Source organism: Dermacentor andersoni, chromosome 3 (genome assembly GCF_023375885.2).
Source record: "Dermacentor andersoni chromosome 3, qqDerAnde1_hic_scaffold, whole genome shotgun sequence".
Classification (NCBI taxonomy): domain Eukaryota; kingdom Metazoa; phylum Arthropoda; class Arachnida; order Ixodida; family Ixodidae; genus Dermacentor; species Dermacentor andersoni.
In genome coordinates this window covers 177,313,568-177,330,033 of record NC_092816.1, presented here as the reverse complement: position 1 = coordinate 177,330,033, position 16,466 = coordinate 177,313,568, and the positions used below count along the sequence as shown (strand labels likewise).

General features: G+C 49.2%; 2 protein-coding genes across 2 annotated transcripts; one reads left to right on the top strand and one right to left on the bottom strand.

The window, feature by feature from the left end:
- Window positions 1–12,546: 12,546 nt before the first annotated feature.
- Window positions 12,547–14,501, top strand: LOC126524139 (uncharacterized). The gene is made up of 2 exons (XM_072287360.1): window positions 12,547–13,347; window positions 13,626–14,501. The coding sequence occupies exons 1-2, from the start codon at window positions 12,874–12,876 to the stop codon at window positions 14,499–14,501; spliced, it is 1,350 nt and encodes a 449-aa protein (XP_072143461.1). The 5' UTR covers window positions 12,547–12,873.
- LOC140216589 (uncharacterized) lies at window positions 14,159–16,010 on the bottom strand. The gene is made up of 2 exons (XM_072286961.1): window positions 15,778–16,010; window positions 14,159–15,591 (listed from the first exon to the last, which is right to left on the bottom strand). The coding sequence occupies exons 1-2, from the start codon at window positions 16,008–16,010 to the stop codon at window positions 14,802–14,804; spliced, it is 1,023 nt and encodes a 340-aa protein (XP_072143062.1). The 3' UTR covers window positions 14,159–14,801.
- Window positions 16,011–16,466: the final 456 nt, after the last annotated feature.

Here is a 16,466-nt window from a genome sequence, read left to right as displayed (position 1 = left end):
GCAGCCTCTCTGCGCCCTTTTAAGGCGACCCCGTTTCGCAGAAAATTCGGTATCGGCGGCAGCGGCGATGCCTGTAGGGGGAGGGGGGGGGGAATATCACCCCGATCCCCGCTGGCCCTCCGTGTGGTGCAGAGGCGTTACTGAATTGAATTTCCTAAAGTAAAGCGCGGCAGAAAAATTCGTGAAGTACGACTTATACACCATCTACAGACAAGACAGCGTCGGATTGCAATTTGACTATACGTGGAAACATAATTCTAAAGCGGAAACCAGACATCCACCCGTTGGTAGCAATTGCTACAAAGGAAACCCATACTGGTTCCTGGAAAGAAAAGCCTCGCAGTTGAAGAAAAATTCGCCCTGGTTGATTAGGCCACAGGATTCAAAAAAATACCAAAACATCCCATTCCCCTCCGTCCAATTAGACTGCTTAATTTTAGCTTCACCCTCCGTGCTGGCTTAGAGGCTATCGTGTTGCGCTGCTGAGGACAAGGTCGCGAGATCAAATCCCGGCCACGGCGGCCCCATTTCGATGGGGTGAAATGCGAAAATGCCCGTGCCCCGCCCTCTGGGAACACATTAAAGATGCCCTAAGGGTAAATTTTATTCCGAAGTCCCCCACTACTACGTACCTCATAAGCAAATCATGATTTTGGCACGTTAAAACCCCATAATCCAATCTAATTTCATCCTCCGTGTTTTGCTTTCAAAGACGCACAACATTCAAACTCGGAACTAGAAATGGCAAGCATTTCTAGCATTCAAAAATGCCGGAGACGAGTCGTAGAACACATAAGAAAGTAATGTAATGGTAGATGTGACGTTGAGTGCAGTTTTCGCTACTAAGGTACCTGAAAAGGCTTGGCGGGTTTGGCATGAACGCCGAAATGCTGAAAATGCATGCGATAATGCACATAAATAATGCAACCACGAATATAACGCGAGAGTGGACTTTGTCTGAGAAAAAGAAAAATAATATAACGTTATAACTCAAAGTGATGCCGCAGAAAAACGGGAAAGGACACACATAATCGGATGCGCGCCGGGCTGCATTCATCGTTACAGTGAACTGCAGTCTCAAAATATAGTGAAAAGATGGGGGCTGTCTACCTGTCACTGTCAGCGAGAGCAGTGCCATTATCCGTGAAATCCACCAAGGCTATTGGAATGCAACACTTCAGAAACGTCCACGATACAATCGAGTGCGGCAAAGCCTTCGATTCATTCCGCAATCACTCACCGCGCGACTTCGAAGAGTGCTTACATGACACACCTGCATTATAGCGCCAATCGTCTTGCGCTAGGCTGCGATTAAATATGGCTCGCCATCCCGGCCCTGCGCAAGTGAATGCCTAGCGAAGGTGTGGAAAACACCGCTACAAATTCTGAAGGGGGCACACTTTTTATATACAAAATCGTTATATGGCCCTTGAAGCGAAAAATCCGGCGTTAACATCCGATAGTACCAAAGCCCATGTGACCAATTGTTGACGTCACGTATGGCGTGGTAACGAGACGCGTTTACGTCATCACAAACGTCGCATGATGATATCGTCACAAAATAGTCGTGTGTGAAAACATCACGTCAAACACTGTTATAAAGGGATCGTCACGCCACGATATCGCCAGATAACATCATGTGATTACGTCTTCACGTCAAACGTGACGCCAAGCGACGACGTCATCGTAAAGTGATGATAAGACATGATGACGTAATGTGATGCCTCTTCGAGAAACAGCACACTGTGCACTTACGGTTTAGCACTTACTCCGAGATCATCCCATGATGACGAAACTTGATTACGTCATCACATTAAATGTCGCGTGACGACATCACGTCAAACCTTCCGTTACGTGATAAAGTGGCAATATCGCCTGATGACGTAACCTGGTGACTTCACATGTCAAAAGCAACGTCACACGCGATGACGTATTAGTCAAATGATGTGACATGATGACGTCATATGATGCCACTTGGAGAAGCAGCACAATGTCCGCTTACCGCTTCTCCGCACTGTCTCTGGCATCGGCCCACATTTTTTTTTTGTGAGCGAATGCCACGTGCGCGGACATGGAAAATCACGACCAACCTCAGGCTTACAGCTTAGCTGTAAAAGTTTCATATTTGTGTCATGGACGGGAATATGAGGCGCGTTCGAGACCGGAACTTCTTCCAAAAAAGATTTGCAACGATTACGATAATTCCTGAATAAAATTTTAGTGCAGCTGTATACGTGTTTTCATTTCGCGACATAATGAGGCAAGTAATTTGACACAGAAATCACACCACCAACATACAGTGAGCCAGTGCGTCAGCGCCTTCGCAGAGGGAGGGGCAGTATATATGGGAACTCTGGTATGATCGGCATCAGAGCCAGCTGTGCAAGACGACGAACGCGCGTGAAGTAGCACGATCTCGTTCGCGCGGTTTAGCCGAGAGATGCCTATACGAGCCAGCTGTGGAAGACGACGACGATGAATGCGCGAGCAACGGCACGAATGCGTTGGCGCGGTTACGCCGAGGAGCGCCGACGCTCAACCCACGAAGGGGCGGCGAAGAGCTACGCTATAAAAATAAAGGTTACACTACATTCGTGTAAATCAGATACGCGAAGAAGGGCTTGCAAAGGAAGGCATAACATATCTTGTAGAGCGTTTCCATTCCACTCCGAAACGAATCTGAACCCTTTCTCTATTTGTCGTTGCTAAGTGTCTGACCGACGCACTGGATGCCGGCTACAAAGTAAAAAAATGGCTTGCAGCGACCTTTTGCTTGAGGCTCGCGACAAGCTTCAGTATGGAAAGATTTCAAAGCTTTTGGTGACATTCAAATCAGTGACAGCACATCCATCAGTGAATACATCCAGAGGAGCCATTCCAGACGATGATCGTTTGAGCTCGATCAAAGAGGAGCTTCTCGATGGCTGAGGAGGAGGGTATGAGCCATGGTATGTGCTGACGTGTCTCACATGTGCTCCTCGATTTTTCGGCAAAAGGCCCGGTAATTCACCCCAGCTCATGCAAGGTCTCACACAACGGCATCCGTGAAGTTACAAGGACCGTGTGGATACCGAAATCTGAGGTGCGAAACCATTTCTCTCCGATTTAGGAGGATTTTTTCTACGAGCACAGTGTCGCTGCGAGCTAAGCCTGAAGAAAGCAGGGCCTAGCAGCCGTGCTTAGGCGTGGTCCGGCGGGGCCATCGACTTTGTCGGGGACCTAGAGGCGAAGGGCTTCAAGAAAATGGCGTCCGCTATGCGTGTGGAAGTGGAGGGTGAAGAAATAATGCCGGAGGAAGTTTCCGAGAAGCTTGGCTGGCGCGTCGCCGGGGAGAAGAAGACCCAAGAGCAAGAGAGCAAGCTAAGTCTAACGCCGGTCAACGGGGGGCCGGCGGCTGCCGGGAATCGTCGCCCGCAGCGGAAAAATTTCAAGAGCAAGCTACTCAAGGCAGCGAGGATGCCTGTGTTGCCGAGGCAAGATATCAAGATCGTCATGCGTCCCAGGGGAGGTCTGAACATTGGAGAAGTATCTAGATTCGAGATCAGCCGAGCCATCGTCGCAGCTGCGAATGTGAGTGGCGAGGAGGTGACGCAAGATGTTGTTTGCCCGAACAAACAGCAAAACATAGTCGTTATCAGTACCCCTAAGCGAGAGAACGCAGACCGCTACTCGGCAGTCAGAAGCCTCACTATCAACGGCACGGCACACGAAGTCAGCGCCTACGAGACCGCCCCCCACGGCACCGTTAAGGGCGTCATCAGGGGTGTCCCGATGACGGACACTATTCAAGAAATCAACGACTACATCGTTCAAGAGTATAATCCCACTGCTATGCAAGCCAACCGCATTGGCAAGACGACGACGGTGGTCATCGCATTCGACGGCGACAAGGTCCCGAACTACATCAGATACGGCAACCTGCTGGTCGAGTGTTCGCTGTATCGCAAGCAGATCGATATGTGCTACCGGTGTGGTCGCCTCGGTCACCGGATGGACGTTTGTCCTAACCCCGAAGACAAGATATGCCGTGGTTGCGGCATGAAGAATCCTGAAGAAAGCCACGTTTGCAGTAACCCCAAGTGCAGCCTCTGCGGGGGCAACCACCTCACCGCGGACAAGGAGTGTACAGCGAGATTCAAGACGCCATACGTCGTTCGTAAACGGCGTTGGGAACGTCAGCAACGAGAACAGGTGCAGCAGCAGCGGCAGCAGCCGAGGGGGCCAGCGTGGCAGCAGACAGCGTGGCAGCCACCGAGCGGGCGTCGCAGCCGCTCCCAGACAAGGCGAGGGAGAAGCACGAGCGATACCAGGTCACCATCGGCAGCTGGAGCTCGCAGGCGAGAATCTCGTTCGAGGTCCAAGTCGAAGACCCGGCGGAGCAACGGCGCCGAGAAACAGGTGGGCTGGGCAGCGGGGTCTCCCGTCGCTCTTGACAATAGCAATTTCCCTCCCCTCCCCTCCTCCCGCCCTTCCAAAGACAACGAGTGTAGACACTGTTTGGAACTCAAGGAGATGATAGAGAGGCAGAACAATCAAATCAAGAACCAAAACAATCAGATAAAAGCAATGATGGAGCGTATCGAGACGCTCAGTAGAACAAAGAACAGTGATAATGACGTCACTGCAGTTAAAAGGAAAGTACCCAAGAGAGACACCACCAGCGCTGCTCCAGCGGTGACGAAGCTGATCACGTCACCGGCACAGATCACATCCCCGGCGTTGACGCAGTCAGTGACGCAAACTCCACAGACACAAACGGCAGTGGTTGCCATGGAGGAAGAGAAGGCTGAGGCCGCCGTTCCTCCGACAATGGAGTCGGTCATGAGCATGCTTACGCAAATCTCCAGCCAAGTTTCCCAAATGTCTGCGCAAGTGAACGGTCTAACAGTAAGAATGGATAATGTGGAGGCCAAATGCAGCCAACTCTCCGTTAGAGTAATGACGATGGATGCGAAAAATAAGCATCTCACCGTTGCCAAGATGAAGTCATCACGGCTTAATCTACGGGTCAGGCCGCGAAAAGTTGGTTCCGTGCACAAATCTACCGCTCAAAAAGTAGAAAATGACGAAGACTAAAGGAAAGCAGAAAGAGACTGCGACGTTATTTCAATGGAACTGTAGGAGTATTAGAAACAAGATAGGGGAGTTACAACTATTCGTTGATAAATTGGACCGAAAACCGGATATCATAGCGTTACAAGAGACCAACGGCCGGGCCAAGCTCGCGGGATACATTACGTATACGGACCCTAGCGAAAAGGGTACTGCGATCTTGGTCCGCAGCAACGTGGCGGCCACACAGCACGTGACCGCTCAGCGAGGCTGCGAACATACGCTCATCGAAATTCACAGCAGAAGAGTGGGGGGGGACAAGAACTTTTTCGTCCTGAATGCTTATTGCCGACCGTCCAGCAGGGTCATTGACTTTGAAGGCACCATATTGGACTGCATTAAAGAAGCAAAAACAAGACCGATTTTAGTGCTAGGAGATTTCAACGCCGCCCACACGATGTGGGGTTATAAATATTCGTCCAAAAGAGGAAACCAATTGGTTAAAGCTATAGAGGATCACGACATGGAGGTGGTTAACGAACCGGGCGTACCAACCAGGACAGGCACTAGCACGGTCAGAGACACCACACCTGATCTGACGCTAGTTCGAGGGAACCTCGACGTAACTTGGCGTAACACGGGGGAAAATCTTGGCTCGGATCACGATATAATTTGTGTAACCCTCGGGGGGACTGACATCAAGGCGAAACTGGGTCAAGCCAACATTACAGACTGGGACCGGTTACGTAGAAGCGCAGACAGTGAAGGCGAGGACGAAAACCAAGACACCAAGACGTATGAGGCGTGGGCCAAAAAGCAACGCGAACTTGTAAAGAAATTTACGCAGAAGATTACTACGACCACGCAAATTCCCTTCGTAGACAGCAGGCTTAGTCACATGTGGGCGGCCAGGCACGGTCTTACTCGAAGGTGGAAGAGGCAAAGACATAACAAGAAGCTTCGCAGACGTATACACGCGCTCAACAAGCAAGTGACCGAGTATGCGGAACAACTATGCAGGGAAAACTGGATGAAGATGTGTGATGACCTGCAAGGCACACTGTCTACGAAGAAGACTTGGAAGCTGTTGCGACACCTCATAGCTCCGTTAAAAAGCAAGAGCGCGTGCGCTCGAGACCTCACAAGAACGATCAACAGTTACGACGGGGACGGGGAGAAGCTCATTCGTGAACTCACAAGTAAATACCTCAAGACCGAGAAGAGCGGTAACCCGACTCACGAGTATGAAGGCGATAGCAACGTCGAGATGGACGAAGCCTTCACCGAACTGGAGCTGGTCGCGGCGATCGATGAAAGTAATCAAGGCAGCGCACCGGGAATTGACGGCGTTACATACAAGATGCTAAAAAATATGCGCGACAAAAGCCGAGCTGAACTACTAAACCTCGTCAACGCGTCCTGGGAGAAGGGTTCGTTACCAAAAGAATGGAAAGAAGCCGAGGTGCATTTCATTCCCAAGCCGGGGAAACCACCCCACGTCGACAATCTACGCCCCATCTCCCTCACGTCATGTGTAGGGAAGGTGGTCGAGCGTATGGTGTTCAAGAGACTACAGAGACATTTGGATGTCACTGATCAGATGCCACCGACCATGTACGGATTCCGGAGGCACCTGAGCACACAAGACGTCTTGGTGCAAATACACGAGCTGGTTATCAAGCAAGCGAAGACCCCTACGCCAAGAGCTATCCTGGCACTCGATCTCAAGGGGGCCTTCGATAACGTCACACACGAAAGTATTCTCCGTAACCTACACCAAACGGGATGCGGAAAGCGAACATTCAAATATGTACAAGATTTCTTAAGCAATAGAACGGCAACCATCAAAATTGGAGAGGAGAAGTCGACACCGATAGCCCTGGGAGACAGAGGCACCCCGCAAGGATCGGTTCTTTCGCCGCTTCTCTTCAACCTGGCACTCCTCCCTCTCCCGACTTTGCTTCAAGACATAGAGGGCATAGATCACGCTCTCTATGCAGACGATATCACTGTGTGGACGTCGAGGGCAGGGTCGGAGAGTTGGATGGAGGAGACCCTTCAGACAGTGGCAAAGACCGTGCACGAGTTCGCTAAATCGTGCGGCCTCAGTTGCTCGCCACAGAAGTCCGAGTTACTCGTCATCAAGCCAAGAAGAAAGAAAGGAGACCAAGAGAACGTACGCATCACCATCGACGGGACGACCATAACACCAACCACGCAAGCACGTATCCTGGGTGTCATCTTCCAGAACAATGGCAAGGCGGGGGCGTCGATCAACAAAATCAAAGTTTCAACGGAACAAATTTCGAATATGATCAGAAGAGTCACAAACAGACAAAGGGGATTGAAGGAGGACGATGTACTGACGCTCGTCCAGGCCTTCTTGACGTCGCGCATCGTTTACGCGGCGCCGTACCTCAAATTACTGAAAAAAGACAGGGACCACTTGAACGTCATTATACGAAAGGCAACCAAGATGGCGCTGGGCATTCCGAAGCATTCTTCGACCGACAAGCTTCTCGGCATGGCCAAGCACAACGTCGTCGAAGAGTTAATAGAAGCTCATCTGTCTAATCAAAGAGTTCGGCTCAGTCAGACGCCGGCGGGACGTCGCGTTCTTGCCAAGTTGGGCTGGCAAGAGGCAGAGCGGAAGGAAACGGGGCCGTTACCCAGGTTGTGGGCGCATAAAATCCACAGTAAGCCGCTGCCTAGAAACATGAGGTCGGGTCGTAACGACGGCCGTAGAGCGGCTCGTATAGCGGCCTTGACGGAGACTTTGGGTCAAATAGTAGAAGAGGAAGAGGGAGTCACTCTCTTCACAGACGCTTCGTTACCCAAGTTTTCATCAAAAGCAACGCTGGCAGTTACGACGCGGGATGTGCTCGTAACCTGCGCCTCCATCAAGACGTCTTTTCCAGAGGTGGCAGAAGAGGCCGCGATAGCGCTAGCACTCGCGCAGCCCAAGGTGGGAAGAATTGTCACCGACTCGCAAAAGGCGTATAACAACTACAGGAAGGGGTGGGTGTCTCTTGCGGCACTAGATATTCTCCAACGTAAACGCGACGTACCTGAAAGGAAAGTTGAGTTAATATGGACACCGGCTCACTCTGGGCTGGAGGGCAACGAACTTGCCCACCAGTTCGCCCGAGAGATGGAACACCGGGTTGAGGAAGGTGAGCCACAGTCCATATTTAGTTACAGAGACATTACGAACCATTATAAGACGGAGAGGCGCCGTTACCCCGATCCTCACAAATCGCTTAGCAGAGAACAGCAAGCGATCTACAGGCAAATACAGGCAGGATCATTCCCGCACCCTTACCTTCAAAACAAGATGTACCCGGAAAGGTACGACAAGGATTGTAACTTCTGTAAAACTCAGTTAGGCACGCTCCAACACGTCATTGGAGTATGCGATTTCATCAAGGCGATCCCCCCACCTCTTAACTGCCCCGCTACTTTACCCCACCCCTCATCCACCCTTACCGAGCGATGGGAGACCTTGCTAACCAGCACCGCCCTGGAAGACCAGCTCGTCCTGATCTCCAGGGGCCAGGCGGCTAGGGAAGCATATGGGTCCCGTGAAGAGGGAACCACTTCCATCGACGGCGTCTAAGAAGATGTCGAGCTCGGCTCAATGAAGTTGTTTCTCTCTCTCTCTCTCTCTTCTCGATGGCTGGAAGGACCATAATGTCATCAAAGTGCAGCGAATAATCATCAAGCGCGAAAACAAAGAAATTCCAATAAAACATCTACTCATTTTTGCAACGAGTGTACTGCCAGATTTTCTTGAAACCGGATACAGAAAGACACAAGTAAGGGTATAAATTCCGAACCCACGTAGATATCTGAGTGCCAGAAATGTGGTCTCGGCTCGTAAACCCGCCGAGGCCGACTGACCTGTGCGAAAAGTGGACACAATAAAGACAACTCCGACAACTGTAGTGGTACACTCCACTGTCCTAACGGCGATGGTGAACATGCAGCATACTCGCGAATATCTCCAACGTTGGAAAAAGAAAATGAAATAACAACTATCATGATAAAAGAGAATATTTATTTTCCGGAAGCACGGAAGAATGATTATTCGCATAATACCGCAGGGTATGCTGATGTGGGGCGTAGGGGGGCGGCATTGCAGTAGAATAGCAGCTTGAGCTTCTTGGTTTTCCATCCTGGTGTTAACAGCGCAAAACGTAGACGTGGCACGAGACGAGACGAAGACCCCACAAGCACTTGTGGTGTCGTCTTCTCGTCTCGCGTCTCACCTACGTTTTGCGCTGTTAACACCAGGACCGCAGTAGAGTCTGGCATCTGCCCGACCCACGGGGAGTGTGGCCACCGCCGTGCCACCAGCCCCCTTCGTGACAGCAGCCAGTGCTGTTTCGCCTTCCCTGAAGCAGGGCCCATGCACCCCCGGTTTGGTAGGCTCGAAGGCCTCGTATTATCAGGCGAGGCCTTCACGACGAACACACCGCTTCACAAGAGCGGACGTCCAGCGCCTCGCAAGAGGAAATGGATGTGAGCCCTAGCCAGCCGGCGCAACAAGCGCTCAAGGATCGTCGCGTGTCTCAGCACCACGGCAAGAAAGAAAAATCCCGCATTGCGGGGCCCAGAAAGGGCCCCGTAAGCTAAGCTACCTTAACCTCTTTATCTTAGATACACAGCGCACACTTATTTTTGAACATGGATACAATAATTATACAATGAAACGTACGTCAGAAGTTTTCTCCGGAAATTTTATGACGTTAAAGGAAGTTCAATCCAATGGTGCTGTGTGTGCAAGACACCTCATATCTAAACACACAAAAGTTCACCGGCACTACGACATTTTCCGAGAGACCGAGAAGACGCTGCTGCGTCGTCCGGTCGATCCGCGACGATCCTTCAGCGCTTGCTGCGCCGGCTGGCTAGGGCTCGCATCCATTGCCTCTAGCGAGGCGCTGGACGCCCGCTCTTGTGAAGCGGTGTGTTCGTCCTGAAGGTCGTGGAGGGGTTGCTTGTTGGCAACTTCAACTCCGAACCTCCCTTGAGGCAGTTGCCTTCCAAACAGTGCTATTCGATAAAGTGGTGACCATTAGGTCTATATACATCCCCCCGAGTTACCAGTACTGTAGGGCTCTATTTCAGAGCTTTATTGAAAAGCTTCCCCATGTTTGCGTAGTTGTCGGAGATCTAAACGCGCATAGTACACTACGGCACGACTCTCGTTGTGACTTTTAGAGGACTGTTAACAGAAAACTTCCTATTCTTCCCATGTACCTGTTTGCTTAACAAGAACGAACCAACATGCTACAGCTCTACAAGCAAAACATTTTCCTTCATAGATCTAAGCATAGCGTCCGGTACACTTGTGCCGTAACTGGAGTGCAACGTGATTAATAACCCATGTTGAAGTAACCATTTCTCTGTCGTTTTAAACCTTACAAAACAGGCTGAATGTTCTCGATGCGTTCCTTGAGAAAATGCCAGTTCAGATGACTGGACGCTATTTCGTGAAGTAACACACCTGCCCTCGGCGATGTCCGTGCACTTGTTTTTGACGATGCAGTAGCGTACATTACAATATTTATAATTGATGCTGCATCAATATGCATTCCCCCCCCCCCCCAAAAAAAAAAAAATGCGTCGCCTTCGAAGCGACGTATTCCATGGTGGAAAGCGGAGTTTAAGGAAGCGTGAAGAAAGCAAAACAAGGCTTGGAATCTCCTACTTAACTCCCCAATAAAAGAGAACATAATTGATATCAATTAGATTAAGTCACGCGGAAGAAGAGCACGCCGCCGTGCAAAACGGGAAAGTTGGCAAAAATACGTTAGTTTCATCAATTCTTATACAGAAAAAAGAAAAGCATGGAAGAGATTAAAAAAAAATTAAAGACCTCCACTCTCGTCCTTTACCACTACTAAATATCCAGGGAGACACCCTCACAAATTAAGCTGGTTTTCTGGGTCACTCACGAGAGGGCGCCACTCCAAGTTCCCGCCGCTAATAGGGAAACAAAGGAACGACACTGTGGCTTTAGCCACGCTGCCAAACCTGCAAGATTTCCGAAAGATGCGTAAAAATTGGCACATGTATATGCATAATACATTTAGACTATTAATAAAACAGATATTCTACATGCGACGTGCGTGTCTGCCATGAAAGAGGGTTGCACTGCGAAGGCTGACTGCTCGACGTCATGGTTCCTCCTTTTCACTGATGGTATATATGGAGGTGTCGCACTAGGGCATCTTCCTGCTTTGCCTTAAGATGGATGCTTTTAGCAACTTTTCAGAGAGCGACATGTCGATACAGCCGGAGGGTCCTCAAATCTCGCAAGCTTGAAATAACGATGTCATAGGGGATTTAATTTCGCTCGTTCGGTCGCAGCCTCACTTGTACGACATGATGCATGTTGATTGTAAAGACCAGCTGAAGCGAACACTTACGTGGGACGTGATTGGGAAACGCCTTGGCTTCACAGGTAAGCATCGAAATCTGACCACTTATTAAGTGCAGTGTTATAACGAAGACATGTGCATGCCTTTTATCGAGCTCATTTATTACTGCGATTTAATTATCTTTAGCGCGCATTCTTGAGAGCTTTGCGCGCAGCGAGGCCATCTGCACGTGTAATTGTGATGCACGTGCAGGCATGGTACACGTGTGCGAAGGCCCGATGTGTAGGCCTGACATCACGAAAAACGAAGTTCAGATAAATATATAATAGAGGACTGTTTTTATGAACGAATATTAATGTACTGGCACTTTGAATGCGTTTGCTTGAAAAGTGGTACGTCCCGCAGAATTTGTTTTCGCAGCGGGCGACGTAATTGTGTGCGGCGTAGATCATTCGGTTGTCGTAATAAGTTTCTCTGACAGCAGGCAATAGGGAGTATGCACTGAAACTCGGCCGCAATGTGGCGCTGCGGTTCCCCGAGCCCGGCGCCATGCTTGTGGTTGTGCCGCAGCAGCCGACGCATGCTTGCAGCTGTGTTCCGTAAGTGTTGTGTGGTGTTCCCTAGCATTTAGGTTTCTCGTGTGTTGCATGTGGCGTTGGTTGTTTGCAATACTGCTGCGTTGGAAGCTTCCTCTACGGATACACGCTGTAAAGACTTGGAAAAGTGCCCACACCGGAGCACGTTGTTGCGCGACAAAAAGCTGCTGTGTACGTCTCATTCGGCGCGACTGCAGTGTAACATGCAACTCAGCGACTACGCAAAGTCGCTGCCTGACCCCGAGCGCAGCAGATACATCATCAAAATCGCGAAATGCGGCGGAGATGACCCGTTGGCGCTGTCCGATGACCACTTTACGAACGATGTTGCTTTTTATCCAAGTGTCGACCGTGCGGACATCAGAGACTATCTAGTCCACGGGACGAGCTTCGTGACGCGGGATCAGCTAAAGAGCTATAAATCCCTGGAGGCTCATAATTACGTCACCAGTGGTCTCGTGGAGCCACCAAGAGTGAAAGTTCGTGAGGGCAACGTCGTCGTCGTTGGAAAGGTAGGCTGTACTTATATAATGTACCGCATGTCAGCGGCTTGGGGCATTTTTTCAGTCGTCCAGAAATATAGCGATGGAGCAAGCAATGTATGTGGCGCCCAGTCCGTCGCACTTGTCGCTAGATCGTCGGTGAAGTTGCTGTAATGTTGTTCGTGCTTCATACGCCTGATTTCGTGTTCACAGTGTCTAATCGCGTAAGCTAAACACTGTGATGTATCTTTTCTCCCTGCGCAGGTCCGCCACTCTCAGGCGTTCAGAGATAAGCTGCTGCTGCCGTGGCTGTTGATTAAAGCTGACGGGGAAGTTTTGTGCGCGCACTGTACGTGCATGGCCGGCCTCGGGGAGGCGTGCTCACACGTTGGTGCAGTGCTCTTTTATTTGGAGGCTGTTGTGACACGCCGGGATGGTCAATCATGCACAGATGGGCAAAATGCATGGCTACCGCCTCATCTCGTCAGTCTGGAATGCCGACCGGTGGCAGAGATGGACTTCGAGTCTTCCGCAATGAAAAAACGCCGCCTGGACGACACTGAGGCTGCCCCCCGCGACCCACCAAGTGTTGAAATGCCCAAGCCGAGAGAGGACGAGATGTTAAAGTTTTTCTCGTCATTGAGTAAATCTGAGGGTAGGCCAGCACTTCTCTCGCTTGCCCAAAAATTTGCTGACCCCTACATTCCCTTGGGCTTGAAGTACCCTAAGCTCCTCCTCCGCAATCTGCAAAGGAAGCAGTGCCCAATTTCCTTGGAGGATGTACAGGCAGAATGCCGTAATGTCTTGCAGGACCTCTCAATTGAGCCTGATGTAAGTTTCTTCGTCTCTTTGTAGCTTGCTTACAGCCATACCTTGCCAAAAAAACTAATTGTGCAGGTTGTTGTTGTAATGTGCCGTGCATCCATGTGTCAGCATCTGTTCACAATTATAATTTATGCTAAACCTGCACATGCTGCCTGGGCACTTTTCAAATGTATGCAATATTGTCATGAATCTACAACATCCTTAAAGCATTACAGCAAAACTAAAAAACAATCGAAAGGATAAATATTTGCGTTTGTTTGCACATGAATTGCAATTTCCTGCAGGTGTGTGTACTGATCGAGAAGCAGACAAAGGCCCAATCTGCATCCGAGAAGTGGCATTTATATCGGACTGGACGCATCACAGCTTCAAATGCAGGAGCGGTATTTGCAACTTCATTGACCAAGCCTTCAAAGAGCCTGCTGAAGAGACTGTGCTACCCAGAGGACTGCAAATTCCAGACTGCAGCAACTCAGTGGGGAAAGAAGAAAGAAGCTGCTGGGAGGGCAGCTTACATAGAGGCAATGCAGAAGCACCATCTAGGCTTTAAGTGTGAAATGTCTGGCCTCCACATAAGCATAGAGCGACCATTTCTGGCTGCAACTCCTGATGGCCTTGTACATTGCAATTGTTGTGGAGACGGCCTTCTGGAGATAAAATGTCCATACTCTGCAAAAGATGCACTTATTTGCGAAATTCCAGAGCGGCAACGATCTTATCTTGTAGTTGATGGCAATGATGCAAAGTTATTGAGAAACCATCATTACTTCAAGCAAGTAATGATGCAGATGTTTGTCTGCAAAAGAAACTACTGCGATTTTGTAGTATGGACACAGAAAGATATTTTTATTGAAAGAGTAATGTTTGATAAGGAGTTCTGCAACGAAATTGTGGATAAGTGTGCATTGTATTTTGAACGAGTTCTCCTGCCTGAACTTTGTTTCCGTTATTGGACCACTGCTGCTGAAGAAGTAGTAGTGGAGCAAAGTGCAGGCAGTCAGGATGATAAATATTGCCACTGTCAGCAGCCAGAATATGGAGACATGATTAGGTGTGATGGGAAGCATTGCAGTCGACAATGGTTTCACTTTCAGTGTGTTAATTTGAAGAGGGCACCTAAATCGCGGAAATGGTTTTGTAATGACTGCAAGAAGTCGTAAAAAAAGTATTCTTATTATCTTATTATGGGGTTTTACGTGCCAAAACCACTTTCTGATTATGAGGCACGCTGTAGTGGAGGACTCCGGAAATTTCGACCACCTGGGGTTCTTTAACGTGCACCTAAATCTAAGCACACGGGTGTTTTCGCATTTCGCCCCCATCGAAATGCGGCCGCCGTGGCCGGGATTCGATCCCGCGACCTTGTGCTCAGCAGCCTAACACCATAGCCACTGAGCAACCACGGCGGGTGTAAAAAAAGTACTGTACATTTACTAGATGCTTTGCACTAAGGACACATGTCAGTCAAATGGTACAACAGAGTCGCACAGGTTGGTAAGTGCGGCACACACAAATACAACCTTGTCAAGTGCGCTGACTTTTATGCCGTTAAGCACCTTCGGCTCCAAAAATTCAGTGGGAAGAGTGCTTTTGAGAATGGAGTACTTGTTCCTGACTAACCCAATAACTCTTTCAACATGAATCCTAACATTTGCTAGCCTACGTGTTGCCTCAACAGAGTATGCAGTAAGCTGCGGCTTCCCTTTAGTGAAGGCTGGGATTTCCAGCTTCGCTCCACACATGCCCACGGCATCAGAGATCAAGAAACCCCTGTCAGCCAGCACAGAGTCGCCAGGTAGCAGGTTGCTAAGAATGCCACACGATTCTGTCAGCATTTTGTCACTGGTACGCCCACCCCACCCTCTTGATATGTACGTAATTACACCTTGTGGAGCGATGCCAATTAAGTACTTCACGGTGTTTGCATGCTTGTACGTAGACCATGTTAATGATCTAGGTTCCATGGCTGAAGGTCTGTCCACAAAGACTTCAAAACAATCCAGAATCACAGCTACTTTCTTGCCAAATGTTTCTTGGAATGCCATTGGCATCGTTCTTTGAAGATCTTCACGTTCTGGCCATTTGATCAGACTGCTGAGCCTAATGTAAGCAGCATCAAGCCACCTTTCTACTGTCCTCGTTACGGTTGACTGGTGAATGCCAAACCTGTAAGATAAAACTGCTGAGTTGTTATGTGCTTTAGTAAGTGTTATTGAAGCTAATGCAATAAAGTTCACCAGCACAAAATGGCTATTGCATGCTCAACTGCAGTTCTGCGTAGTGCAGGAACCTTAATGTTACAAATGAATATAGGTATGGCTGTTGCCCAGAATAAAATACCTGTATGCAAGATCTTGTAACGGGACGTTAAGCCGCAACCTCATTAGGAAAACGACCATTTCCTGAAATTTGCTCAGGCGGTTTCGTAATGTATGCCTTACATGAGGCTCAACTAAGATGTAAACAGCCTCCAAAACTGCATAATTTGGCAGCCCTGTGTAAAAAACAACCATGTCTGGGTTGCTGCGGAGCACATCCCTGTCTCCAGGGGCTGCCTTTGCCAGGCGACTGCGTGCAATATCCAGGTCATGCTGAAGGCGGTGGTTTTCTTCCTCCAGTGAAGAGATGTGGGCTGACAGCAGGTCAGCTGTCACCTCTTTGTCTATCATGCCTGCATGATAAATTGAATGTGTGATGACCATATGAAGGGAAAGCACTGGTGTCAACACAATGTATAATGATGTTACTTGTTTCAGCACCTTTACATGAGGATTTTTATTATTGTAATAAATAATGACCTTGAATCTGCCTGTCAGACTGAACTGTTTGTTATACGATTAGCTTTCAGTGCAAAAGAAACCGCATCCCTAATTTTCACACCCATAATGGTCAGATTGTACTGCACATATCGCACCTACACCAACAATAAGCAAAACGAGAACAAGATGAAAGCCGGAGCCAATGTGCCGACATGTGGACTTGCCTTTCTAAAAGTGACATGTTGCCTTGAGGAAGGCAAGTCCACTTGTCGAAATGGCTCCTGATTTCATCCTGTTTTGTTCATCGTGTTGAATTTCCATCTCCCGCATTCCCTGTGTTTTTTCCACACCAACAATATAATTTTT

Excerpts from the sequence above, each read along its gene's own strand:
- LOC126524139 (XM_072287360.1), top strand. The coding sequence starts at position 12,874 with ATGGCCGGCCTCGGGGAGGCGTGCTCACACGTTGGTGCAGTGCTCTTT. Across the intron at positions 13,348-13,625 it reads ACCTCTCAATTGAGCCTGAT|GTGTGTGTACTGATCGAGAA; the intron begins GTAAGTTTCTTC and ends AATTTCCTGCAG.
- LOC140216589 (XM_072286961.1), bottom strand. The coding sequence starts at position 16,010 with ATGATAGACAAAGAGGTGACAGCTGACCTGCTGTCAGCCCACATCTCT. Across the intron at positions 15,592-15,777 it reads TTAGTTGAGCCTCATGTAAG|CCATTTTGTGCTGGTGAACT; the intron begins GCATACATTACG and ends AGCATGCAATAG.